The 26,773-nt window shown below is 45.6% G+C and overlaps 1 protein-coding gene across 1 annotated transcript in view; it reads right to left on the bottom strand.

The window, feature by feature from the left end:
• ELAC2 (elaC ribonuclease Z 2) overlaps positions 1–26,773 on the bottom strand; it is a 146,847-nt gene that overhangs the window by 29,028 nt on the left and 91,046 nt on the right. The window contains exons 13-15 of the mRNA XM_030208002.1: positions 9,717–9,802; positions 8,889–9,004; positions 4,234–4,330 (exon numbers count right to left, since the gene is read on the bottom strand). Of these exons, the coding sequence (XP_030063862.1) occupies positions 4,234–4,330; positions 8,889–9,004; positions 9,717–9,802 (299 nt within the window). The remainder of the gene's footprint in view (positions 1–4,233; positions 4,331–8,888; positions 9,005–9,716; positions 9,803–26,773) is intronic.

The following is a 26,773-nucleotide window of genomic DNA, read 5'->3' as shown; positions in this document are numbered from 1 at the left end:
ACGGACACTTTGAGGGCGGCTATGTTCCCATGGATCCAGTCAAAAGCCCGTCCCCGGCTTTTGCTGTGGAGGCGCAGGGGGCTGCTTAGGCGCACGCTGTTGACGGGAACGAGCGCGCTGGGGCTGTCCCTGTGCCTGACGAGGCCTTCGGGCCGGCTGGTTGTACCTACGCTTTGCAAAAGAATAGGGTGCAGCCTGCCGGGCCCGGGAAAAACGTCCACCTGCTGAGGTGGATGCTGAAGGCGCCCGGTGGGAGAGCTTGTCGAGAGCGGTTTCCCGCTGATGCAGTTGGTCCACCATCTGCTCGACCTTCTCACCAAAAATGTTATCCCCCCGGCAAGGGACGTCGGCCAGTCTCTGCTGGGTGCGGTTGTCCAGGTCAGAGGCACGCAGCCATGAGAGCCTGCGCATCACTATACCTTGGGCTGCAGCACGAGATGCCACGTCACAGGTGTCATAGATACCCCTGGACAGGAACTTTCTGCACGCCTTCAGCTGCCTGACCACCTCCTGATAAGGCCTGGGCTGCTCCGGCGGGAGCTTATCGACCAGGTCCGCCAGTTGTTGCACATTAGTCCGCATGTGGATGCTCATATAGAGCAGGTATGACTGGATGCGGGTCACGAGCATGGAGGATTGGTAGGCCTTCCTCCCAAACGAGTCCAGAGTGCGAGACTCCCGCCCCGGGGGCGCCGAGGCGGTATCCCTCTAACTCCGTGCCCTCTTGAGAGCAGAATCCACGACCGCCGAGTCATGGGGCAATTGGGGCCGCATTAACTCTGGGTCAGAGTGGATCCTGTACTGGGACTCTGCTTTCTTGGGAATGGTGGGGTTAGTTAACGGTCGCACCCAGTTCCGAAGCAGTGTCTCCTTGAGGACATTGTGCAGCGGTACCGTGGAGGACTCTCTAGGTGGTGATGGATAGTCGAGGACCTCGAGCATCTCGGCCCTCGGCTCTTCCACAGAGACCACGGGAAAGGGAATGCTAATAGACATATCCCGCACAAAGGAGGCAAAGGAGAGACTCTCAGGAGGTGAGAGCTTCCTCTCCGGTGAAGGCGTGGGGTCCGAGGGAAGGCCCGTAGACTCCTCTGAGGAGAAATATCTAGGGTCCTCTTCTTCCCCCCACGAGGCCTCATCCTCGGTATCGGACATAAGCTCGTGTAGCTGAGTCCTGAACCGGGCCCGGCTCGACGTCGAGGCACCGAGGTCTCGGTGTCGTCGAGCGGTGGACTCCCGCGCCGGCGGGGACGGAGCTCCCTCCATCGACGGGGACTCCACCTGCGTGGCGGTCGAGACCGGCGCCGCAAGCGGCGGCGGTGTCGACGGCCCCGGCGCCGGGCTAAAGCTCGCCGGCGCCACAGACATCGGCGCCGCCGGCACAGCCTGGCGCATCAGCCCTTCCAGGATCCCCGGAAGGATGGCTCTGAGGCACTCGTCCAGGCCCGCTGCCGGGAAAGGCGGTGGGGCCGGTAAGGGTGTCGGTGCCAGAAGCTGATGGGGGCCAGGAGACGGCACCGAGGTGCCGGAACCCTGACGCGTCGGTACCTCCACAACCGACGGGGACCTCTCCTCTCGACGATGACGCTTCGGCGTCGCCTCCTCTCCGATGTCCGGATGCACCGAGGGCGACCGGTGACGACGCTTCTTGTTTTTCTTTCGATGCGCGTCACCGGCGCCGGGCGGTATGGAGGAGGAGGAGGATGATCCCCCTCGGTCCCGAGGAGCCGGGTCAGACAGGGTTCGGTCCCGTGGGCCACGGGCTGAGGGAGTGACCGGGGCCGACTGCCCACGCGGCCGCTCACCTCTACCCTCGCCGGCGGACCGGCGGGACCTGTTCTCCTGGGGTCGATGCCATCGGTGCCGATGTCTCGGGCATCGATACCGGTACCGAAGGACCGGGCGTCGATACCGATGCCGTCGAGGTCGACGTCGAGGGGCCGGCGCAAGTTCCAAAAAGACGGTCCCGCAGAACTTGCCTCGCAACCTGAGTCCGTTTCCGGAGACCGAGACACAGGGAACACAACTTGATATTGTGCTCCGGCCTGAGGCACTGGAGGCACCAAGCGTGGGTGTCGGTCTGCGAGATCGGCCGGCCGCAGCGACCACACTTTTTAAATCCACTCGGGACCTTCGAGGACATCGACGGAAAAATCGCGTCGGCGAAGTCAAAGTCGTCAATGGTGGCTGAAATCACACCTCAAAAAAAGAAAACGACCGTGCGGCCACTAGGCCGCAACGCGGCGTCCCCGCTGGAAACGAGGGAAAAAAGGGAGCGCGTGCTCCACACGCTCAGGTTTTTTTTTTTTTTTTAAAAAGAAACCGGCGGTAACAAAAACTAAGAGAAAAAGCAACGATCCGCGTAAACGCGATCGAAAATCCGGCGGCTGAAAACAGAGAGAGCGGCAAAGCACAACTCTCTCCAGATGCGGAAAAAAAGGAACTGGCGGGAGCGGTCGCGCACGGGCGGGAAGACCGCCGAGCATGCGCGGTGGGCGTGCCCTGCGTGCCGACCGTCCCGCGAAGCCTTTTCCGGTTGGTGGGGGCTGCCGCGGACGTCACCCAGTCGTGAGAACAAGCAGCCTGCTTGTCCTCGGAGAACGCTCTGTATGCAGGCTGTAAAGAACAGACCTTTAAAAAACTCCAAACAACCCAGAACACCGCAGCCAGACTCATTTTTGGAAAACCCAAATACGAAAGTGCGAGGCCCCTGAAAGAGAAACTGCACTGGCTCCCGCTCAAGGAACGAATTGAGTTCAAGATCTGCACGACCGTACACAAAATCATTCACGCAGATGCCCCACTCTATATGTTAAACCTAGTGGACTTACCGCCCAGAAACACCAAAAGATCGGCCCGCAAATTCCTCAATCTGAACTTCCCCAGCTGTAAAGGAATTAAATACAAACAGGCTTATGCTACAACCTTTGCGTACAAAAGCACACAGTTATGGAACGCATTACCCATGGCCCTGAAAACCATGAACAATTTAACCAGCTTTCACAAATCTTTGAAGACACATCTCTTCAACAAAGCCTACAAAAGGCATCCTTAATGAAACAAATCATTCCTTAAACCACCCAAGTGCATCAAAAAACACCTCTCACACGACCTTACCTAACACCTTTCCATTTAAATCCTCATCTACCTTCAGCTTATTATCGATTGTATTTAAGATCATATAACGACTATATCATAACAACACTCTGTAAGCCACATTGAGCCTGCAAAATGGTGGGAAAATGTGGGGTACAAATGCAATAAATAATAATAATAATAATAATAATAATAAGCCAAAGTAGGAAAGAAAACACAGAGCTGAGCGTCTAAGCTCAAAGGGGGCAAAATAGCCATATCTTCCATTCTTTTGTTCCAGCAGCATGCAGAACAAGAGGTACTTGCTATCTCTCCAATAGCCTCTCCACTGCCTTCAAAATGTGTGCCGAACGTGGTAGAGGTCTGTGCAGTTCAAGAAGCTCCCGCACAGCAATAAGTACAGCTTTCAGAGCTGCTCAGGAGTCTCCATAAAAACAAAACTAAGCAGGTACACTGCTTCCCACTGTGCCCCAACTGCACCGTTCTTGGTACACATGCTCACCAAGGAGAGGCAGGAACAAAAAATTAGTGTTGCACTGCTCCTGAGACAATGCCCTCCAAATAATCAGACCCCCGCACCTGTGGCCAGGGATCTCCTTTGTGTCACAACAGCAGCAGCTGCCAAGCTGCCCTTTCCACTTTCAGCGTCATCTCTTCTCCCCCACCCAAACCCACCCCCCCCCCCCAGATCTTTTGCCCAGAAACAAGGGGGGAAGGGAGAAAGAATGGTAACAGATCAGACGCCAAGTAACACCTAAGTGGGACTGCTTCTGCAGGATCCTGGGATCTTCTCCATTTACAATAGCTCAATTTGTATGACCAGTTTTTCAACTGGTCTCAGGAGTTCTTCAGTCATCCTGCTGCACAGCACCCATCATCATCTGGTGGATAAAGAGCACACTAGAAAGCTAAAGCTGCATAGTGCCTCTTATAGGGCAGAGATCACAGCTCTTACGTCTGTTGTCATCTGCTGGTTGAAGGGCATTATCTCATGCGTTTGACTGGTCTGATAGACAAAAAGGAAAATACCTTACTTTTTGTTTTTGAGGGAGGGGACCACCTTATTTCTCTAGAGCCCCCCCCCCCCCCCAAAAAAAAAAGGCAAACATAAAAAAATTACACAATGAAAAATACTACCTGAGATTCACAAGAGTTGAACTAACATTGCGAATTTTCATTGGCACTGCTGATCCTGTTCCAAGAAACACTATTTCAGGATACTTTTCAATGTTATCTACAAAAAACAAGAAAATTAAAGGTCACTTTCAACATACTTAGAAATGAGCAAGCTAAGTATTTTGGATTCTTTGTTTACAAATGCTCATCTATACATTCTTGATGGGGAGGGAAGGGGCAGTTTCTTCTTGCTCCTGTCAGCTTCCAGGATGGCATCTGCAGAAGACCTCACTTGGAAACTGAAGCCAGGGGCTCCATATGGCAGTGCGTACCAGTTACCACTAATCCACAGTGCAGGTCCCTTTGTACTCATATGCATAAACATGTGCAGGGGACTGTGTATCCAAATGCTTTTAAAAAACCAACCAACCCGTCCAATACTTATTTGGCCCTGGCTCACATTCCCCATACTCTGACTTTTCAATTCCTACCCACAGGGAATCTGAAGCCAAGGTACTTTTTAAAGCCATCAGGGGGATTTTCTTAACTCAGCTGCTGCAATACATTCTCGATAAGGGCCCCACAAACTAGAACCTAGTATTCCTGGCACCCTGATTCTCAGACAGGTGTTCCTGTTGTAGTGTGATGTGATCACATTTACAGACTTAATTGTACTGGATACAAAAATATAAAAATAGCTTGCTAAACGTTCTGGCTGAAAATTCGCCCAGCTCAGATGCCCAGATGCTCAAAACTTCAGCGTTTTTTTCCTAACAGCACCAGAAAAATACTGCCATCAGCGCTTCTGAATAGCTCCCTCATACTCAACGCTAATGACATGCAAAGTTAAGCATTGTCTAAGCGTTGAGAATGAGGGAGTTTTTCAAGCATTAAGGGGATAAAAAGTTGCATGAGGCATAGGCTCAAAATTGTACGATAAGAATAAGTTTTCAACACATGCTCAGGATGCTGGTGGTGCACTGGACACCAGGCCCTCCCTCCCAGAGACCCTGGTGTTCTAGGCCCCTAAGGCCCCCCCCCCCCCCCCCCCCAAAGACATCCCCAGAGACCAAGCGATGACCCCCTGAACATGAAAGGGTGGAAGGACACAGTCCTAACCCCTCTTCCCGCTGGGTGTCTCAAAATGGCAGCACAGTGTCCTGCCCATTGCATCCTGGAATGCATTGGGTGGGGCCTAGCTCCCATAAGGGAGCTTGTGGCCATTTCTTATTCCCTCTGATCAGAGAACAGCGCTCTCCAAAAGGACGCTCTTACTGCTGTAAACCTTATCCTCCTGTAGCAGCAGACACTAACTCACATATCTTCAACCCCAGAAATTATTTCCAGAAGGCAAACTTGCGTAAGAGCAGCTCCAGTTTGAGCCCTGGGAAGGTGAAGGCAAAACTCTATCCTGATCTGCCTGTGTGTGTAGCTGGGGAGTGGGGTCTGTGCCTGAGCCCCAAGCTGGATCGCTCTTCAAAAGAGGAGCAGAAAGCACCAAGAAGAGGCAGTAATCGTACCATCTCTCCTGATCCCACTGCAATCTATTTCCCTTAAACCACTTGTGTATATTGACACTTGGGGGGGGGGGGGGGGGGTAGGGTGTTCCTGCACAGGAATAGTTAGGCATGTGCCAGGAGATGAGGATGGCAAATCTTCAAGGCCACTTCCCCCTGGCCATGTGCCTCCTGCCTCTCTAGTCTGTCTGTGCATGAGCATGTTCCCACCCTCATTACTTCCTAATACTCAGCACTCACACTACATACAAAATCTGCATATCATTAACGCACATCGGGATGTTCTTTTTACAAAGCAAAACAACATTTTTAGAGTGTTTTACAAACAAATTGCTACGAGTCCTGTTAATTACTGCACAAAATATCTCGGTTTATCCTCCTAACTTTGGGCAGAAATACAAACAGATTTCTTCTGTCACATTCACATGTCTCAGCCTTGACTTGGGGTTCACAAATTCCTCTTTACTGAGCAAACAGAAATACATTTTATTATATTTTTCTAATTTCTATTATACAGTTTAACTCTTTAGCTATTTATGAATGTAAATCTTGACTTCAGTTTCCATAATTCACCACCAAAGATTCTAACAAGTGTTAAAACGTAAAATGTTGAAAATCAGATATTAGTCACCTACTCTTTCAAACATAATATATGCGGATTGTGAAATATTGCAGAAGACCTTAGGAAACTGGAAGACTGGGCATCCAAATGGCAGATGAAATTTAATGTGGATAAATGTAAAGTGATGCACATTGGGAAGAATAATACAAATCTTAGTTTCCTAAGGTTGACCCTAGAATTGGGTGTCACTATAGACAATGCTGAAATTTTCTGCCCCGTGTGCAGTGGTGGCCAAAATAGCAAACAGGATGCTAAGAATTATTAGGAAAGGGATGCAAAGAAGATCAAGATTATTATAATGCCTCTGTATTGCTCCATGGTGTGACCTCACCGTGAGTATTATGTTCAATTCTGGTCACTGTATCTCAAAAAAGATATAGGAGAGGTAGAAATGACTGAAAGGAAAAGGGAATGGGACTTAATATACCACCTTTCTGTGGTTTTTCCCAACTACATTCAAAGCAGTTTACATAGTACATACAGGTACTTTTATTTGTACCTGGGGCAATAGAGGGTTAAGTGACTTGCCCAGAGTCACAAGGAACTGCAGTAGGAATTGAACCCAGTTCCCCAGGATCAAAGTCCGCTGCACTAACCACTAGGCTACTCCTCCACACTGAAAGAACCACCAAAATGATAAAGGGGATGGAATTCCTCCCATATGAGGAAAGGCTACAGAGATTAGGGCTTGGAAAACAGACAGCTTGCGGGGTGGGTGGGAAGATATGATCGAGGTCTATAAAATCCTGAGTGGTGTAGAAGTGAATCGATTTTTCACTTTTTCAGAAAGTACAGACTATGAAATTATATGGAAATACTTTTAACACAAATAGGAGGAAATATTTTTTCACTCAAAGAATAGTTAGTTAAGCTCTGGAACTCACTGCCGGAGGATATGGTAACTAACGGTGGTCATTGCTCCCCTAGCTAGGAGGCAAGCAGAGAGGAGCTCTTGACATACGTGAGGTCACCATTTTGTGGGAAATAGGGAGATAAAGTTTTCTGGGCCCTTTACATATTTTTGCGCAAAGTGGCAATAAAATGGTTACTGATCCCACCAAAACAGCAGAACGGACCAGGACTTATGCTACACACACCACCTCTGGCTGGGTATCTGACCTCCATATATTGCACCTGCCCAGCTGGTACCTGTTTGCCTGCCTGCTCCCAGACCATGCCAGGCCAAATATACTGGATAACATGCTGAATTGCTATGATTTACTTGCAATACGTCACCTCTGATTTCCAAACACACTAGAAGTGGAATGAGAACAAACTGCTGAACTGCCATAAAACTCAACTGCATCACCTCCTCCTTCCCCCCACCTCCAGGCATAAGAAAGAGGGAGGGAGGAGTGATCATTTCAGACTCCCTTACAGTACAATCTGATACCATCACAGGAGACCAGAAGGCAAGCTGAGCAGGTGGTGTGCTGAAAGCCTTCTGAAAACTTCAATGCTTTCTTGTTGCTCTCTAAGGAGAAGGAGAGTGTGCTGTCAGTAGGTCCTGCTATTGGAGTCAAAAGGATGAAGTTACTGGGGACCACAGAGTACAAGACCCATTGGTATGAGAATTCAGACATCAACTGAGACTGTTCCTGAGGGAAATCAGCCCCAAAGGGCTGCTGTCCACAGCTTTCCCAGGAGCAGTCTGCTCATAGTTGTTGCACCAGGCTACATCTGCACCATCTGATAAAGCCAGAGAAATACAGAGGAGCTGAAGGCAGCACCAGCACCCTTATAAAGAAGTGAAAGTCGGCTCTGACCTTTTTATTTTCCTCTGGCTCCAACTGCTGGCAAAGGGACATGACCCACTCACCTGGACTGATTAATAAGGAACGCTTTTTTCTTAAGATTAGAAAAAAACCTCTCATAAAAAGGAGCACTGTTGTACAGCTGAAGTACAGAACAAGTTCCCTTCCAGGTTTTCCCTGGTCCTTGATCCAAAATTTGCTTATGCTTCTAGCTCACCTCCCTCTCCCACTACAGGCTAAGACAGATCTGTAAACTCCCCCCTCCTTTCTTCTGTGGGCAGAGACATCAGCAACTGTGGGTCTTCCCTACATCATGGGTCATAACATAAGAATTGCCATACTGGGTCAGACTAATAGAAGCAGGATACCAGCTAGAGGGACCTAACAGCGGCCAATCCATGTCACAAGTACCTGGCAGAATCCCATGCTACTAATCCCAGGGATAGGTAGCAGCTTTGCCCATGTCTATCTTAACAGCATAAGCAGACAAGCAGGTAGTAAAATATTTTATTTCCAGTTAAAAAAAATAAAAGCAAATCCCGACATTTTCATATTCTACATGAAAAAGGGAGGTGGATGATTAAGACCTTGAATGCTGTTAAACCTATCCTGCTAAAAGAGGTCTTGCAAGAGGAGCTAGCAGAAGCTTCAAAAACTTACTGAAGTATTTTAATACTTTCTCTGATGAATTCACTATTGTTGAACAGTTATTAGCACTATTTTGTTTTTAAAGCCCCATGGTTTAAACCTACTTGTTACCTGTAGTTCTTTGTCTAATCTTACCTGATGGAGGAGTTGCTGCCAGGATCTGCTGACATTTCTGAACTTGCTCTTGAAAATCAGGAAGTTCCATGGCTTCTGTCACAAATTCAGAGCAGTTCATATCCACCACGACATCTCTGAGTGGCAAAATTGTACATAAAACAGCAAGTATTCACTGCACTCCTTATTGTGTAATATATTGTAAGAGTTAAGAGCTGCATTACAAACAGGTTTGACTCATACAGAACATGGTGGCAGATAACTAGAAGAGCCTATCTAGATGCCAAATATCTTTTCTGCTATTTTGCCACAGACTCCAGTTGATCAAGCTTTCCCTTATTCTTTACAGATAGGGATCCTCTCAGTTTATCCCAGGTTTTCTTGAATTCTGTTTCATACACCTATTACCCTTCTGTAATTAACAATTTTCTAATGTTACTCCTGAGTCTATCCCAATGTTACTCCTGAGTCTATCCCAATGTTACTCCTGAGTCTATCCCTTTAAGCACCATATTCTATAACATGCTTTACAATGAAAATGTTTACTTCTTGTGCATTTATACTACCAAGGCAATGGTTCTCAATTTAACCCTTGGAGCACACCTAGCTAGACAAATTTTCAGGATACCCACAATGAATATGCAACAACGATTTGCATAGAAAGGAGGAGGTAGTACATGCAAATTTATCTCATGCATATTCATTGTGGATATACTGAATCCCTGACTGGCTGGGTGCATCCCAAGGATGGACTGAAAACCCCTGTTCTCAAGTATGTGTTTATCATATCCCCTCCATCATTTAGGGTATGTACAGTTATGTTTTAAAAGTTTCGTTTCATAAACCTACCTTTCCCACTTGAGTTTAGGCCGAAACTGGTATTTGAGTAGACACTCTCCTCGGATGTAACGGGTGCTCAGCACAGCCTCTTCCTCCTAAAAAAAAAAAAAAAACCCAGCAGCAACAGCATTAAGTCCGGCTCCTCCCTCAAACTCCTTTTTTCAAAAAAGGCAAATCGTTGACTTCCTCACTACCTTTTTTTCTCAAGTGCTCTCGTTTCAGTTTCTACACATCAGTGTTACGGGGAATGCTATCCTAAAAGGCTTCCAGCTGGACTGATTGGTACCATCATTCTTCCCAGATTTCTATTTGTAACTGCACTTAAAATTCTGCCTTTAAAATTCCTTGTTGTAAACTGCATTGGGCAATTTGTAATTTTATGTTTTTGTGAATTATATAAAATATACATTTCTATTACACTTTGTAAACTACAAATCCTAAGGTAAAATTATGTATAATCATACCTGATAATTTTCTTTCCATTAATCATAGCTGATCAATCCATAGACTGGTGGGTTGTGTCCATCTACCAGCAGGTGGAGATAGAGAGCAAACTTTTGCCTCCCTATATGTGGTCATGTGCTGCCGGAAACTCCTCAGTATGTCGATATCAAAGCTCCATCCACAGGACTCAGCACTTAGAGAATTACACCCACGAAGGGACACTCTGCCCAGCTCACCACCGCCGAAACGGGGGAGGGGAATTAACCCAGCTCATCCCCACACAAGTGGGGGAGGGGAATCCGTCCAGCTCATCCCCGCGGAGCGGGGGAGGGACACCACACCCGCCGATGCGGGGGGATCTGGCTTATCCTGCAACCGCAACCGCGGGAGGAGCTGACTGACCCTAACACCGCCGAAGCGGGAGGGGTACAAAGCTGCCCTACAGCCGCACGAAGCGGGAGGGAGTGCCGGCAGAATTTTAAGTCTCAATCCAGCCCCGTAAAACGGAGGGGAGAGGAATGCAGCAGCTCACTGTAACACAAACTCGTCTTAACTCTTGAAGAATCCAAGTGAAAAAACTTGAACACGAAGTCTTTCTGAAGTAACTGAAGACTGTATAATTATACTACAGCAAGAGGCCCTCACTGGATGCCCACCGGAAGGGTGGAAGGCCAGATTTTAGGACTCAGGCTGTAAAAATACCAGCTAGGTTTAAAAATCTATGACTGGCTGAGCAAGGACTTGCATTTCCTGTAAGTTAATATGTGTCCCCGCTTGGGATCCATCCACTGGAATAGTGGTGGGTCAATTTACATACCTTAAACAGCCTAAACTGGAAAAAAGTACTAACTAGGCCAAACAACAAGCAAGTGATTTAATATTTGAGAATCTGCAAAAAGCAGGTCTGAACAATGAGTCCTGATACAAACTTGGTACAAATTTTAAATCCAATATAGCACCTGTAATGAAAAATCAGATGAATAAAATGGAGCTTATTAGTTTTGGTATACAATGATACAGAGGTAATACAGAGTTCATGAGATGGTATGAAAGGTATTGAGATGGTATGAAAAGTATTGCAGCCGGAAGATGTGAAACTGTTATCTCAACGCTTCCCAAAACATGTTGATAATTAGCAGTAGCTGAGAACGGAAGGAGGTGGGCACATCCGACAGCAGACAGCATGGGAAAGTATGCTCTCAGAAATGCGAAATATTAGCTAGGTATCTCACCATTCACTTCTATGGAGAGGATAGAGTATAAAAGAGGAGAGATTTTGCCTTAGTTGAGAGAGTCTTCTCCAAAGCTTCTGTCAGACGGCGAAGCTCTGTCCGGTTGTACCCAGAATCTGTCTGCTGAATGTACCTGATTAAAGTCTGATGTACAAATAAAATCCTTATTCGAAATGATGATTTGTGGGCTTAACTTAATGATGAAAGGCTGTAAGTATAAATGCTTCTGCTGTATCAGGCTATCACTCGCTGCATTATATAACTTGTAACCTAAATCCAGTTTGTCATAAGGCTGGTATCTGTTCCTTGCCAGTGCTGAGAGGCGGACTAATGCGGGTCTCTTAGATCTAACGTCTCTTTCAGTGGCAACTCCTCTTAGAACTTCACAACCCCCTGATTGCCCCAGTTCTAGGGCTATTCAGAGATGGAGTCAGATTAAGGTCATTTAAGCCTTCTTGGGGGGGGCTCGGGACCCCTTAATTCACGACATTGGTGACCCAGCGTTCGATTTAAACACGCCATGCGAATTTTTGTCAAAGTGGGGATTGATTCTAGCTCTTGACTAAAATTCTGTTGTTTTATCTTCCAATTGATTGCTGTCCTTTTCTTGCCTTTTCTTGCCCCATCACTGTCTTTCAATATTCTGTTCTGTTCTTTCTCACCCCCTTTTTCTTTCTCCCATCCTGTCCATATCTTTGATTTGCGTGATGTGCGCAAGAGTGTGCTTGTTGTGTGAATGAAGCATAACAACGAATCCAGGCGACTGCGATTTGGGTTTTGCTGTAAGCTTATTTCAATGTTCAAAATCTTTGGATTGGTCTTTATGCTAGCATTCTCGCTTAACAATCCTTAGAGATTGCGCATTTTCTGTTTCCAATCCCACCCTGTGTTCTGTCTTAATCCCTCCTTTTCAAATCCCTGTCCCCTTGTTCTCACTATGTATTCTGTTCTTTCTTCTTCTGTCGACCTTACTTTCCTCCCCAATACCTTTTTCTGTTCTCCTTCATCCTAACTTCTTCTACCTATCTCTCCTATTAGTCCCCTGGGTCTTATTCCTGCTCTTTTCTTTTCTGTACAGTTTCTTTGATGTTCCCGTATCGGGGGAATTTCCTTTACTCTAGGAGAACAGCACGCTTTCAAATTGCTCTCTCCCTTAAAATCCTTTTGAATTCTCTGTTCTTATAACCACTCTTCAAAACTGACAGACAGCCCCCACCTTTTCACATCTGCTATTGCCTTCACTCTGTGTGTGCGACAGTTATCCACGAGATTCTTTTTACGTCTCGGGACTGTCCCTTTTATTATTCCTCCTCATTTTTTTCCTATTGGAAACAGTAATTACGGTGTTCAGCTTTGTAGCTGCTTACCGTCGTCCAACTACTGTTTTCCTCTTATCTAATCAGTTCTTTCAGTCTTTTGAACTATGCTTTCTCTCTAACCACTCAGCCCACACCCCCCCTTCCTGTCCACACTTTTCTCGGCTCTTTTTCATAGTGCAGCATGAATAACTGCGTAGTATCTCTTATTTCGGTCTTTTTCCTTTTGCATCTTTGTGTGTGTCTTTGCACTCTGTCTGCCGTCTCTGCTTTTTCTTATTTCTCATTTCCACCTGTCAAAATCTTTATTATTTACTGCGTAGTTCAACTGATTGCTCTTTTTCACAGCTGCTCAGTCCTGTGCTCTCACCCCACCCCCCATAGCCATTTTTCTTTCCTTAAGTCCAATCTGAATCCCTTCCTCCACAACATTTTGTTCTTGTCCCCCTTTTTCTGCCACAATAATCCTCCCTGCCCTCCTCTCTGATGCTCTACCGACTCCTACACTATATGTCTGTGGTCCGTGTAAAATTTATAAGGGTGTGGCCCGCACGGTACCAATTGGGGTAACTTAATACCTTACATACACCTTTTTGGCTTCTTGTGCAAACCAAAAATCATTTTTTTTATTTTTTGATTTCCTAGAAAACTTTTCTTTTTCCTTCTCAGTCCTATGTGGTGGCAGTTTTAATTTTCTTTCCGGAACAAAGTTTATTATATTACTAGTAACTGTCATATTTGATATATATACTCCCTCTTGGGCTTCGAATCTGCCTTTGTAAATCTATTTAAACTTCCCCGAAGAGGTGTAAGTTCTAAACCCCTTTTTCTCACATTTTTTTTAATATCCTTATCCAGGCTTCCGAAGCTGCCATTTCTTGCTGTAGCTTTTAAAGGTTTTCCCTAACAAGTGCTGTAGTTCACTATCTCAAGGACATGAGAGTCTGGGAAGCTTGCCCACTTTAGCTGCCTTATCAGTCCAGCACTGCTTTGGCAGAGGAGGCTCTACAGTTCACTTTTAAAAGCTAAGAAAGTGATTTTTTTTTCCCTCTCCTCTCCCCCTTTTCCGTTCGTTTTTGTCCCTGTTCTATGCTGAAGTGGTACAACAGTCTTTTACACAGGTATCTTTCAACTCCGGTTTCCCCTCAAAATTGGTTCCTTAAGCAGGCACCATAATTGTAAAATGACTTATCTTTTCATGCCTCATGCTGCCAAGTCCGTTGTAAGTGCACTTCTGAGCATATAAGAATGTACGGATGTATTTCTTGGTTTTCACTGTATCTTAGTCTTACTCTGCATTCTCCTTTTATCAGGGCATACTTTTTCTCCTCTTTTGTGTCATTTTATCTCCCACTCCCCAAAATTCACTGCTCATACTGCTTTGACTTTTGGGCGTTGCTCTCTATTTCATTCCATCTCCCTTAAACAAAGGCTTTCTCATTCTGTCTCTGAGCCATGATTTTAACCCCGAGACAGGTTTCTTTATTTTTGTGCTGCAATTGACCTTATTGTGCTACACCATGTGGTTACAAAGTTTTAAAAGGGTATCTTTTCCTTCAAACATACATTACTTGACTTTCCCCTTTAAAAACTAGCTTTCTCCTTCTTTGTCCTAGTGTGGTTTCCTGTGATCACATTACAACGTTTCTTAGCACATAAATCCTGTCGTAATCGTCTAGGAAGCCTTAGTCCGGAAGCCAAAAATTAACCCTTACTTAACAGAATATGCTGGTAGTAATGAAATTTAGGTTGCCGTTTGAGGAGATGATGGCTGCGTGCCATGATAATACAGTGTTGCTTCACATCTCCAGTTATTTCCTGTTGTTTCTTTATAATCCAACCCACCTTTTCTTTCCTTCTAATGCTGCAGCTGTTCTGTTTGTCATCATTCCAATCACTGACTAGTATGTATGTTTTATGCCGAATCATTAGAAGTTCTTGGTGTAAGAATCACATGTTTTAATTTATTTTTTTCCCCTTTTACCTGTTTATCCACAAAAGCTTCCTCCTTTTCTGAGTGTATGGGTATTAACTTGTCATATTTACACCACGATTCTAGTGTCCTGTTTCAAAATTTATTGAATTATATGCTTCTCTTATATTTTCCTGTTTAGATGCTACTTCCAACCTATCCGGTACCCGCCCCAAAAGCATTTAATATGTATTTAACTTTATTTCATTTATTCTAGGGCTATAACTCCCGACTACACATGTTAGTATACATTTTCTTGCCTTTCGTTGAAATCGGTGTTTCCTTTCACTGGCTTGTTGGATGGAAAATTCTATTTTCCATTGCTGCATGACAAGTGATGTCTTTGGCATTTTTAGTTCTGGCTAATGTGTTCCAACTAATGACTTTTTTATGACTGTGCCTTCCCCGAAGAGCTTACATTTGTTTTGTTTTGCCTTGGAATATTTTGTTTTTCTCTCTATTTTTACTATCACTTCTATAGTAATTTTCAGGGGCTTTTCCCTGGGACATACTATACTTTTCTTATATACCAGTGTCACGCTATAACTATTGGGTTTGATATCGATGCCTGGGGCTTACATCCACAATGGATGACGGTATCGCAATTATTAGATTTTAAGCAGAACCCCATTCTATTTTCGGAATGGCCTGCATTCACTGAATTGGACTATTGCCCATATAGAAGTTACCGGTACAGATGCGCGCTGGGGATATACAGAGACGTCTAAAATCCTTTAGTTGCAAATTTAGACAGGTTGACTGGGGCCCTAAATTTTTGTTCTCTTCTAGACGAATATTTAAGCATCTATTGGGGGTTAGTGACAAAATGGCGAGTGTATTCCCATGTATGGCGAGTGTATTCCCATATTTCTAACCGGCGAAAACCAATTAGATCGCTGCCCTTTAATTTTAGAGAACTTATTTTCGCTGTTCGCTAAAATCTTTTTTTTGGAGTTTTTGCTTCCCCCACTTTTGGGGTTTTCAATATGGCGAGTGTTATCCCATATCAAATTCATGGCGAGTGTTATCCCATGTGTGATCCAAGGCGAGTGTAATCCCATTACATGGTGAGTGTTATCCCATACCAAAATTCATGGCGAGTGTTATCCCATGGTCAATTTCTATAGAAGCATACTCTGGAGGGCAGTATTTTTAGAGTAGGATATATATAGTAAGTGACACAACTGACTCTTGCACTATTCTCATGTTCAAGGCTATCATTTCTTTGTTAAATATAACCTGCGGCAAAAGCATTGAGCTTTCCGCCAATTAGTAATTTCTGTTCTAGGTTCCGCCACTGGGACGCTCTTGAAGACGCGTGAGTATTAAGGTGTTTTCTATACGCATGATGCATGTTTTCCTTTGAATGATCTTCCTTTGCACGTTTTTATATATATATATTTATAGAGGTACCTATTATAATTCTTTGAACTAGGATCCAACTTGAGATTTAATTTGCCATTTTACACTGCACACCTCCACCTATGTGGATTGCTTTCCCCTTATTCCTAAATCCATTATGTCCACTCAGTCCTCCACTAGCCCCCTGGAAAGAGTTCTCAACTTTTTCCCCGCTGATAAAAAAGAACTTTCCCGTTTATGTCAAACCTGGCATACCGTTTGGTCTGCTAAAGACCCGGGATTGGAATGGCCAACAAAGGGCTCATTTGATCAGGGTAAGCTCCAAGCCTTGGTCTGCTATAATGAATCCAACAAAACAGGAAAATCTAGGGATAAGCATTTAGCTGCTATTAATAAATTTATACTTATTGCACAAAACCAGCATGACAGAGCCCTAACGAAGTCTGATTGCGATCAAGCCCCTTGCCAAGAGGCAATAACACCTACGGCCCCTCCGCCTTATGATGCTGCAGGTACTACCAAGCTTCTACCATGTGCAGTGGGATATACACCAATACCCCCAGGGTATTGTGATAAACCTCAGCTACAAATTTCTCAGGGATCTCAGACACAAATCCCCTTATCTCAGGCATCTCAGACAGTGATACCCTCGCTGCCTGCGGTATCTCCTGCTCCTATAAGATTTGACCCACCTACTACCGTACACATTGCCGGTGTAGTTGATCTATCTCTTCCCTCATCACAAAAAGACCCAATTCCAATATCTCAGGGGTCAGTACAAACCCAGACGCCCTTAACCCCTTCAACAATCCCAGTGGCCACGACCACTGCCCAATTACCCACTGTTACCTCTGCTCCAACGATGCAAGCAACAACCCAGACGCTAACCCCACCACCGCCTCATGTATATCGTACTATTGGAGGCTATGAGATTGAGATACCCCCACCCATTATTGAGCAATATCCTTGTGTCCCGAACCCATCGGTTCCGGTCACCATCCAGCACCCTACTAACAGTCAAATTGATGTGGCTGCCCAGACCTCCATTTATCCTGGGCTAGGATCAGGATTGACCTCACACATGACCACCCAAACTTCTACCTACCCATATATGGGGCACACAACTCAGACATCACCTCCACCACTACACTTGGACTCTTCTGTCCAAACTGGTCCCTTGCCCGCTGAATCCCTACAATCTATCCTGTCCCAACTACGACAAATGGGTTTCATTCCATGTAGTCCTGCCACACAGGCACGGGCTATTTGTCAGGAACTCTGTGATCGGGGTTTCATTAAAGCTCCCCCAGTTCCGAAAGACTCTTCCATACCGACTCTAGAACCTGAGTGCTCTACTCCTCCCAGATGGGATCAATTGGGTGCACGCCCCAAGGATAAAATTCCCCAATTAGCAGAGGATCTGGCTCTTCTCCGCCGTCCTCTCATACTTCCAGCCAAACCAGGTACTGGGGATCTACCAAAAGTAATATCTTCCCCATTAGAAGAAGCATGGGAAATTTTAAAACAACAACTTCCAACTAAAACAGATTTGATGGATATTCGAAACGAACCTCCCCCAATACTAAGTTTCTCCTCCTCGATGGAAGGAGATTCTTCTCACCTTGACCTACCCAAGCCCCTCCCCCTTGACACGCCAGTCCCTTCAGGTGCAGGCCGTCTACCGTCACCCGGTCTCACCTTAGCCACTATAGGAGATGATCTCGTATACGTTTCAGAAGGACTTCGTTCCCTACGTAAGTCCATGTCGGCACTCCCTGACACTATTGCATCTGCTACATCAAAATCCGAAATACCCCAGATACCCCAACAACATGATGTTATTTCTCATCATACTAGACAGCGCGATCCTCACGGTTATCTTACTGATGAAGGATCTAGCCGCTGCCTTGCAGTCATTAACAGTCCCCGTCACCCTACAGGCCTGAATGTCAGTACAGAACCCATCATATCTGATTCGCCTAGCACACCTGCCCAATATGTGGCATTACATGAGAGTTCATGGCATTATGTCCAACCATGGGTTGATAACCTTGCAGGATGGTCTGAGGCGCTTCAGCCCCAGTCCGCCCTCTTCCCACGTGAAGGATCTTTACGATCAGACAAGCTTTCACTTGTAAGAGATCTTATTTATGACCACCCCGACCCCCATTGGGATCAGAAAACAACCCTCTATCTAATCCAAGGTCTTCAGGTTTGGAAAAAGTATGAGAATCAGTTTCCCCCAACCACCTCGATTGATCTCCTTAAATCAGTGAAACTTTTTCCCCTGCTGAATAAAATGTCAGGTGGTGTCCCTCATACGGAATACACCCCACTTTCAGCTGTTGAATTGAATAGCCTCATACTACAGCTCCCGGATATTGCACAGGGAGGTAACCGCTGGTTAAAGAAATTACAGGACATAACCCTGGGGACTACTCTATCAGTCGGCGATATAAAAGCACTCCTGGGCAGAACCCCACACGCTAGTGTCACTGACATATTCACTCAATCAGGCTATGCAAAATTTGTAACAGATACCCAGTATGACGGCAACCCTTTGACAGAAATTCAGACCAAAGTATTTCAGGAAATCCGGACCATGTATCCGACCCTTAAAGACTTTTCAGTTATCACTTCCCAAAGATGGGAAATGGATTCAGAACCTATTGAGGCTTATTTACTGAGACTCCAAGACCTATATAAAGAAGAAACAGAGGAAAAATTTGACTCTGATAATGCCCTCCCAGTATTCTACCATTTACTGAAGGGAACCTTACCCTCAGAGATTAAATTAAAATTGGAGAATACAGTGGGTCTCCAATTAGAAAAATGGCCTAAAATTCGTGAACACATCCTTCATCATTGCAGACGGCTTATTAAAAGCAAGCAAGATGAAGCCCAACATCGTAAGACAGTGCACACCAACTTGGAAATGCTACAAACTGAAGATCTCAAAGAGAAAAGAGCCTCTAAGAGCTCTGACCCTGATACCAATACTCCTGACACTTCTCCCCCTGTTATAGTTATGTATGCTGACCAACGCTATGACAATAACGGTCGAAATCAGGGCCCACGGCCCTACCGCCCAGACCGTAGAGTTGATTACCCTGAAGAAAGAGGTCGTCGCTCTCAACCCCAGCGAGGTCCCCCAAGGGGCCCTCTTGGAGATACTAGGCGACAACGAGACTATCGTTCCTGGCCTAGCCCTGATCGCTATCCTGATGTGCTCTGTTATCGCTGCCAACAATACGGTCATTATGCTGCTGAATGTCTTCAGACACAGCCATATAGATTTAGAAAACCGCAGGTCCGTCAAAATCCCCCAGAATGCCAGTCATTCCCTTTGTGGAACCCGGATCAACGCCGTCCGCAGTGACCACTGATCTAGGGATCAATATTGCCCACCCCATAATGACTAGACGGTACCCCGAACCCGATTTGATTTTGTTGCTCTCAGTTACCCATACTACTCAGCTACTTAGTAGTATCCAGAAGCCATTTCTCTGTATATGTATTGGTGTGATGTTTCTGTTTATATTACAGGTGACATGTCTTCATCTTATATTTTTCGAGGTTTAATTTCAAGTGTATATTTATGGTACCATACAAATGACCTAACTGAGTCAGCAAGTTAATTATTTGCTTTTATGCATACCTTCCCTGGGGAGTTCTTATCAACTGCAGGGATGAGCGATCCCCAGAGGATATTCATTTATGTCTATTTCTATATATATACCTGAACTGACTTATTTATGCCATTTTACTTTATACGAGATCCCTTTTAAATAAAAGCTGTATATTGCTCATTGTTAAAATGTTTTCTGCTTTAACTGTTATGCTGTTTAAATTGATGTGACATTCACTTCTTTAGTTTTTTTCATGAATATAAAGCCTTCATTTTTGAAATCTCTCTATGATATGTGTGACATCTGAAAGCTTTTCATTATTTCCTTGTCTAAGAAAGAAGAAATATTTAATAACCATTATCCGTTATATGGAATAAATGCGGAGAAATGTTCCCTTGAACTGGCCATTTGGGGGATCATTTTGCGCTGCTCATAGATTTTGTAGTATTCTTGAACTGGGAATTGGTGAGGCTTTCAGACATGAATAAGGAAAATTATGCACTCCACTTTCTGATTCCTTTCTATTCGAAACAGGAATGGCAACTATTGCTCTTTTTGTCTCTCTGTCTTTCACTGTGAGTGATTGTGAGAAAAACTGATGTAGATTGTTTGTGTGTAATTTATGCTTTGTGTATTTAACTAACACCTTGCTTCAACTAACTCTTGCCACGTGGTGGATTTGTCTTGAAGCGATATGCTTCTTCCTACTTCTTTGTCTGATTGAAAAGGGTTACTTAAACTCTATGTGAAGGTCAATCACTGGTGTCTGCACTTTTGAATGTTTTTTTCATTTGTCTTTTTCAAGGAACCTTTTTCTGGCATTGCCTTCTGAATATGCCTTGCTGCAATTCAGATGTATCATATTTTGTTTTTTTATTATTAAGCCTATTTTTATCTTACACCCTTCAGGGTGCTTTTTTTAATTTTTTAATTTTTTAATTTTTTTAATTTTTTCCATTCTCAATGCTTTGTTTTTTTCCATGCCTCCTTCCTGGACCCCATTTATACCCACGACCCGCCTCCTAGCATTCTGACTTCTTTCAATAACTTAACCACATAAATTGCACTACTGGTCTGTTTAAGTTTTGCCTTTCCCCAGATGGAGGAGACGACTGCTAGCAAAGAAGAGCTACCCGATAATGTATCTGATTTGAAGGCTATGTTGCAGCAAAGAATCGCTTAATTAAAAGACAGATGCACAGACCCCAACATTACCTGGTTTCAGAACCGAGACATTATTTAACATGAGTTTCAACAGATGCATCAATTGGTCCATGAGCAAAAGAGATAGGCTCTCCACTTGCTGGAGTTACACAAAGCTTTGGCCTCTACCCTTCTTCCTGAATCATCTAACTCGTAAGTCCTGCTGGCCTCCTGCAGCTGAGGGCTCAACCCTTGGTGAATGGTAGTCATCGTAGGTGAAGATTCCATATCTATTGGCGATAAATGGCGACGCATTGCCCTCCATACATCAATAATTGAACATTTACCATCATCTCTAAATTTTAATTGTTTTTCTCTTTTGTTCCATATACTTTACCATTGTTATTTGATCATGTCTTTCTAAAAATTACCAATCTGCCTCGCACATTATGCAAGCCAGAAGTGGGGATATATTATGCAAATCCCAATTCCAAATCCCAATTTTTTTTTATTTTTAGTTGATGGTAGAATAAAGACATGGAAAGATCCCAATTTGTACACCATAAGTACGTCTTTAAGGTCCAAATGATGTTAGATCCCCCAAGGTTGTGGCAATAATCTTTACACCTTGCAAACTACTGGACCACATGTGAAAGAGATACGTGTTTACTCAGCCGCAGAACCAGATGTTACCAGCCTAACCATCTCAAGACCGGCAACTTCCTTCAGCAAGCCAGCCTGAAAACCCAGCCCTGTTGGATCTTCCAGAACTCCGTCCAGATTCTTCAACACTTCCACCGCCTCGACCATGTTCGATGAAAGAAACTTTTGAACTGATACTTAATTTGAGAACTACTGTTGCTGTTTATGGACATTATAGATTCATATTATGTTTTATTTTCAGTTTAGCAGCAGTCCTGTCTAGATATTGAAAAGGTTTTATTTCCTTTATTGTTCTAAATGTTTTTCCACGAGTTTCCCCGTTATTTCTGTTTATGTAATTTAAATTGAAATTGATATTGTTCAGATACAAGGGTAACATCAAACCCTAATACTGGCTAAGATATCATAATGTAGATGTAAACTCTGTTAGTATCAACCTGTTATGCAATTGTTTAACTTTGGTGTAGGCTTACTTGAGCTGCATGTCTTTCTGTAGGTTTGACTAAGCTCCAAGTGGGGTAACGGATATATACAATGCTTCCCATACTTCCAGGTCATTATGCATATGTCAAGATCCATGCATGACCTTGGTTAATATAAATTTTCCTAGGATTGACCATTTTTGCTGTATGAGGCAACCTCATACTTGCTATCCACTTATTAGTGCTCATGATTGGATGCCAATAATGAGTACTAGTAAGGTCCAAGAATCCCGACCTGTTTAAGGATTCTGAATACCTACAACCTTAAACAGCCTGCAATCTGAATACTAACCACATATTTGTTGAGCCCATAACAATGCTTAATCAAAACCACTATTCCTTCCGAGGACCACTGATATAGATACATTAGATTATCTCCCCATGTACTATGCAACAGATACAATAGAAGTCATAGCAAGACCTGAAAGTGTTTATTAGTATGATCCACCTGAAATTGCTATTACCCGCATACCTATATTTCATGGGATTTTGTAGATGAACTCATGGTTTTGTTCCAATCATAAAACCTCTCTCACTACAGGTTTGAGTAGGCCTCAAGAGGGGTAACATCAAGATTAAGCCCAAGGGGTTGGGTAATATAAAGGGAATTCCATATGCCCAGAAATATACCACCTACGAATGAAGTTTTCTGTCTGGCATAATATCTGCTAGCAACCCATAAGACCAAAACTCCCCCTCTCGTTTGATAGCTTGCCACCTTCTGGAATGGATGATGACGAGCTTGACGAGCTTTGTGTCACCCCTCTCCAGAGGGGGTGACAAGTGGGGAATGTATAATTATACTACAGCAAGAGGCCCTCACTGGATGCCCACCGGAAGGGTGGAAGGCCAGATTTTAGGACTCAGGCTGTAAAAATACCAGCTAGGTTTAAAAATCTATGACTGGCTGAGCAAGGACTTGCATTTCCTGTAAGTTAATATGTGTCCCCGCTTGGGATCCATCCACTGGAATAGTGGTGGGTCAATTTACATACCTTAAACAGCCTAAACTGGAAAAAAGTACTAACTAGGCCAAACAACAAGCAAGTGATTTAATATTTGAGAATCTGCAAAAAGCAGGTCTGAACAATGAGTCCTGATACAAACTTGGTACAAATTTTAAATCCAATATAGCACCTGTAATGAAAAATCAGATGAATAAAATGGAGCTTATTAGTTTTGGTATACAATGATACAGAGGTAATACAGAGTTCATGAGATGGTATGAAAGGTATTGAGATGGTATGAAAAGTATTGCAGCCGGAAGATGTGAAACTGTTATCTCAACGCTTCCCAAAACATGTTGATAATTAGCAGTAGCTGAGAACGGAAGGAGGTGGGCACATCCGACAGCAGACAGCATGGGAAAGTATGCTCTCAGAAATGCGAAATATTAGCTAGGTATCTCACCATTCACTTCTATGGAGAGGATAGAGTATAAAAGAGGAGAGATTTTGCCTTAGTTGAGAGAGTCTTCTCCAAAGCTTCTGTCAGACGGCGAAGCTCTGTCCGGTTGTACCCAGAATCTGTCTGCTGAATGTACCTGATTAAAGTCTGATGTACAAATAAAATCCTTATTCGAAATGATGATTTGTGGGCTTAACTTAATGATGAAAGGCTGTAAGTATAAATGCTTCTGCTGTATCAGGCTATCACTCGCTGCATTATATAACTTGTAACCTAAATCCAGTTTGTCATAAGGCTGGTATCTGTTCCTTGCCAGTGCTGAGAGGCGGACTAATGCGGGTCTCTTAGATCTAACGTCTCTTTCAGTGGCAACTCCTCTTAGAACTTCACAACCCCCTGATTGCCCCAGTTCTAGGGCTATTCAGAGATGGAGTCAGATTAAGGTCATTTAAGCCTTCTTGGGGGGGGCTCGGGACCCCTTAATTCACGACAAGACTAAACTTGAACCTGAAATGCAACCAGAATAAAAACAGTACAGATATCTGGGAGGGGCTATGGATTGATCAGCTATGATTAATGGAAAGAAAATTATCAGGTATGATTATACATAATTTTACCTTCCATATCATCAAGCTGATCAATCCATAGACTGGTGGGATGTACCGAAGCAGTACTCACCCAGGGCGGGACATAGAAATCCCTGACCTCAACACTGAAGCTCCAAACCGGGCCTCCGCCCGTGCAGCCACAGTCAAACGGTAATGCTTGGAGAATGTATGAGCCGAAGCCCAAGTTGCCGCCTTGCATATCTCTTCCAAGGAGACGGATCCGGCCTCTGCCATCGAGGTCGCCTGAGCTCTCGTGGAGTGAGCCTTCAGCTGGATAGGCGGCACCTTCCCTGCGGCCACATAAGCCGCTGCAATGGCTTCCTTGACCCATCTTGCCACTGTAGGCTTAGCAGCCTGCAGACCCTTACGAGGACCTGCAAACAGGACAAACAGATGATCCGATTTCCGGAAATCATTAGTCACTTCCAAGTATCTGATGATGACTCGTCTCACATCCAGATATTTAAGAGCAGAGTACTCCTCTGGGTAGTCCTCCCTACGAAAGGAAGGGAGACATAGCTGCTGATTCACATGGAAGCGAGAAACAATCTTGGGCAGGAAGGAAGGCACTGTGCGAATAGTCACTCCTGCCTCAGTGAACTGTAGAAAAGGCTCTCGACATGAGAGCGCCTGGAGCTCGGAAACTCTTCTGGCTGAAGAGATAGCCACCAAAAAGACTGCTTTCAACGTCAGGTCTTTCAGAGATGCCCTTGACAAGGGTTCAAACGGCGGCTTCTGCAATGCTCTTAGCACCAGGTTGAGATTCCACGCAGGCACCACTGAGTGCAGAGGAGGGCGCAGGTGATTAACCCCCTTGAGAAAGCGCACCACATCTGGCTGCGAAGCCAGGGAAGCACCCTTCAGGCGGCCCCTGAAGCAAGCCAGAGCCGCTACCTGGACCTTAAGGGAACTGAGCGACAGGCCTTTGTCCAGACCTTCTTGCAGGAACGCCAACACTGAAGAAATTGGAGCAGTGAAAGGAGAAAGAGAGCCTGCTTCACACCACGCTGCAAAGATACGCCAAACCCTGGCGTAAGCAGTAGAAGTAGAGCGTTTCCGCGCTCTCAGCATAGTGGCGATGACCTTGTCTGAGAAGCCCTTCTTCCTCAGACGCTGCCGCTCAATAGCCAGGCCGTAAGACCAAAGGGGGAGGGATCCTCCATCACCACGGGACCCTGATGTAACAGGCCCTGCTCCACTGGCAGCCGCAGAGGATCGTCGACTGAGAGCCTGATCAAGTCCGCATACCAGGGATGCCTGGGCCAATCCGGACCCACCAGGATTATCCTGCCGGGATGCTTTGCCACCCGGTCTAGTACCCTGCCCAACATGGGCCAGGGCGGGAACACATAGAGAAGCTCTTGTGTCGGCCATTGTTGGAGAAGAGCATCTACTCCCAGGGATCGAGGGTCCCGTCCTCTGCTGAAGAAGCGCAGCACTTGGCAATTGGCCGATGACGCCATCAGATCTAGGCTCGGCTGGCCCCAGCGCTTTGTGATGTCCAAGAACGCCTGAGCAGATAGCTGCCACTCTCCGGGCTCCAAGGTATGGCGACTGAGAAAGTCCGCCTTGACATTCATGACTCCGGCAATGTGGGCCGCTGACAGCTGTTCCAGGTTCGCTTCCGCCCACTGGCATAGACTCATAGCTTCCTTGGCTAGAGGGGCGCTCTTGGTACCTCCCTGGCGGTTGACATAGGCCACAGCCGTGGCATTGTCCGACAGGACCCGTACAGGCTTCAACACCAGTACCGGGATGAACTCCAAAAGCACCAACCGAATGGCTCTGAGTTCCAGGAGGTTGATAGACCACTTTGCCTCTGCAGGAGACCAGAGCCCCTGCGCTGTCCTTCCCAAGCAGTGGGCTCCCCAGCCCGATAACGAGGCGTCCGTCGTGACGACAATCCACTCTGGGGACACCAGAGGCATTCCCGCAGACAACTTGCCTGTCTGCATCCACCAGCTCAGCGCCTTGCGCACTGCTGGGTCCAAGGGAAGACGCACCGCATAATCCTCCGACATCGGAGTCCAGCGCTGCAGCAGAGTGTTGTAGTGGTCTCATATGAGCCCTGGCCCAGGGCACTACTTCCATCGTGGCCGTCATAGAGCCCAACAGCTGCACATAGTCCCAAGCCCGAAGAGGAGAGGCTACTAGGAACTGGTCCACCTGAGCCTGAAGCTTGACAATCCGATTGTCTGGCAGGAACACTCTGCCCACTTGGGTGTCGAATCGAACTCCCAGATACTCCAGGGACTGAGTCGGGCGCAGCTGGCTCTTCTCCCAGTAGATGATCCATCCCAGGGAGCTCAAAAGAGCAACTACCCGGTCCACAGCTTTGCCGCACTCTGCATAAGAGGGGGCTCGGATCAACCAGTCGTCCAGATAAGGATGGACTTGTACTCCTTCCTTTCGCAGGAAGGCCGCTATGACCACCATTACCTTGGAAAAGGTCCGCGGAGCAGTAGCCAACCCGAACGGGAGGGCTCTGAACTGGAAGTGTCGGCCCAGGACTGCAAAACGCAGAAAGCGTTGATGAGGAGGCCAGATGGGAATATGCAGGTACGCTTCCTTGATGTCCAAGGATGCCAGGTACTCCCCTGCCTTCACTGCCGCCTATAACAGAGCGAGAGTCTCCATGCGAAGTGCCGCACTTTCAAGGCCCGATTGACCCCTTTGAGGTCGAGGATAGGCCGGACAGAATCTCCTTTCTTTGTACACAAAGTAAATGGAGTAACCGCCCCTTGCCAAGCTGACTTGGCACGGAACGACCGCACCCAGGCGGATCAGATTGTCCAAAAGTCTGCTGCA

This window comes from Microcaecilia unicolor, chromosome 6, assembly GCF_901765095.1.
Source record: "Microcaecilia unicolor chromosome 6, aMicUni1.1, whole genome shotgun sequence".
Classification (NCBI taxonomy): Eukaryota; Metazoa; Chordata; class Amphibia; order Gymnophiona; family Siphonopidae; genus Microcaecilia; species Microcaecilia unicolor.
This window is presented reverse-complemented; position numbering and strand designations above follow the sequence as displayed.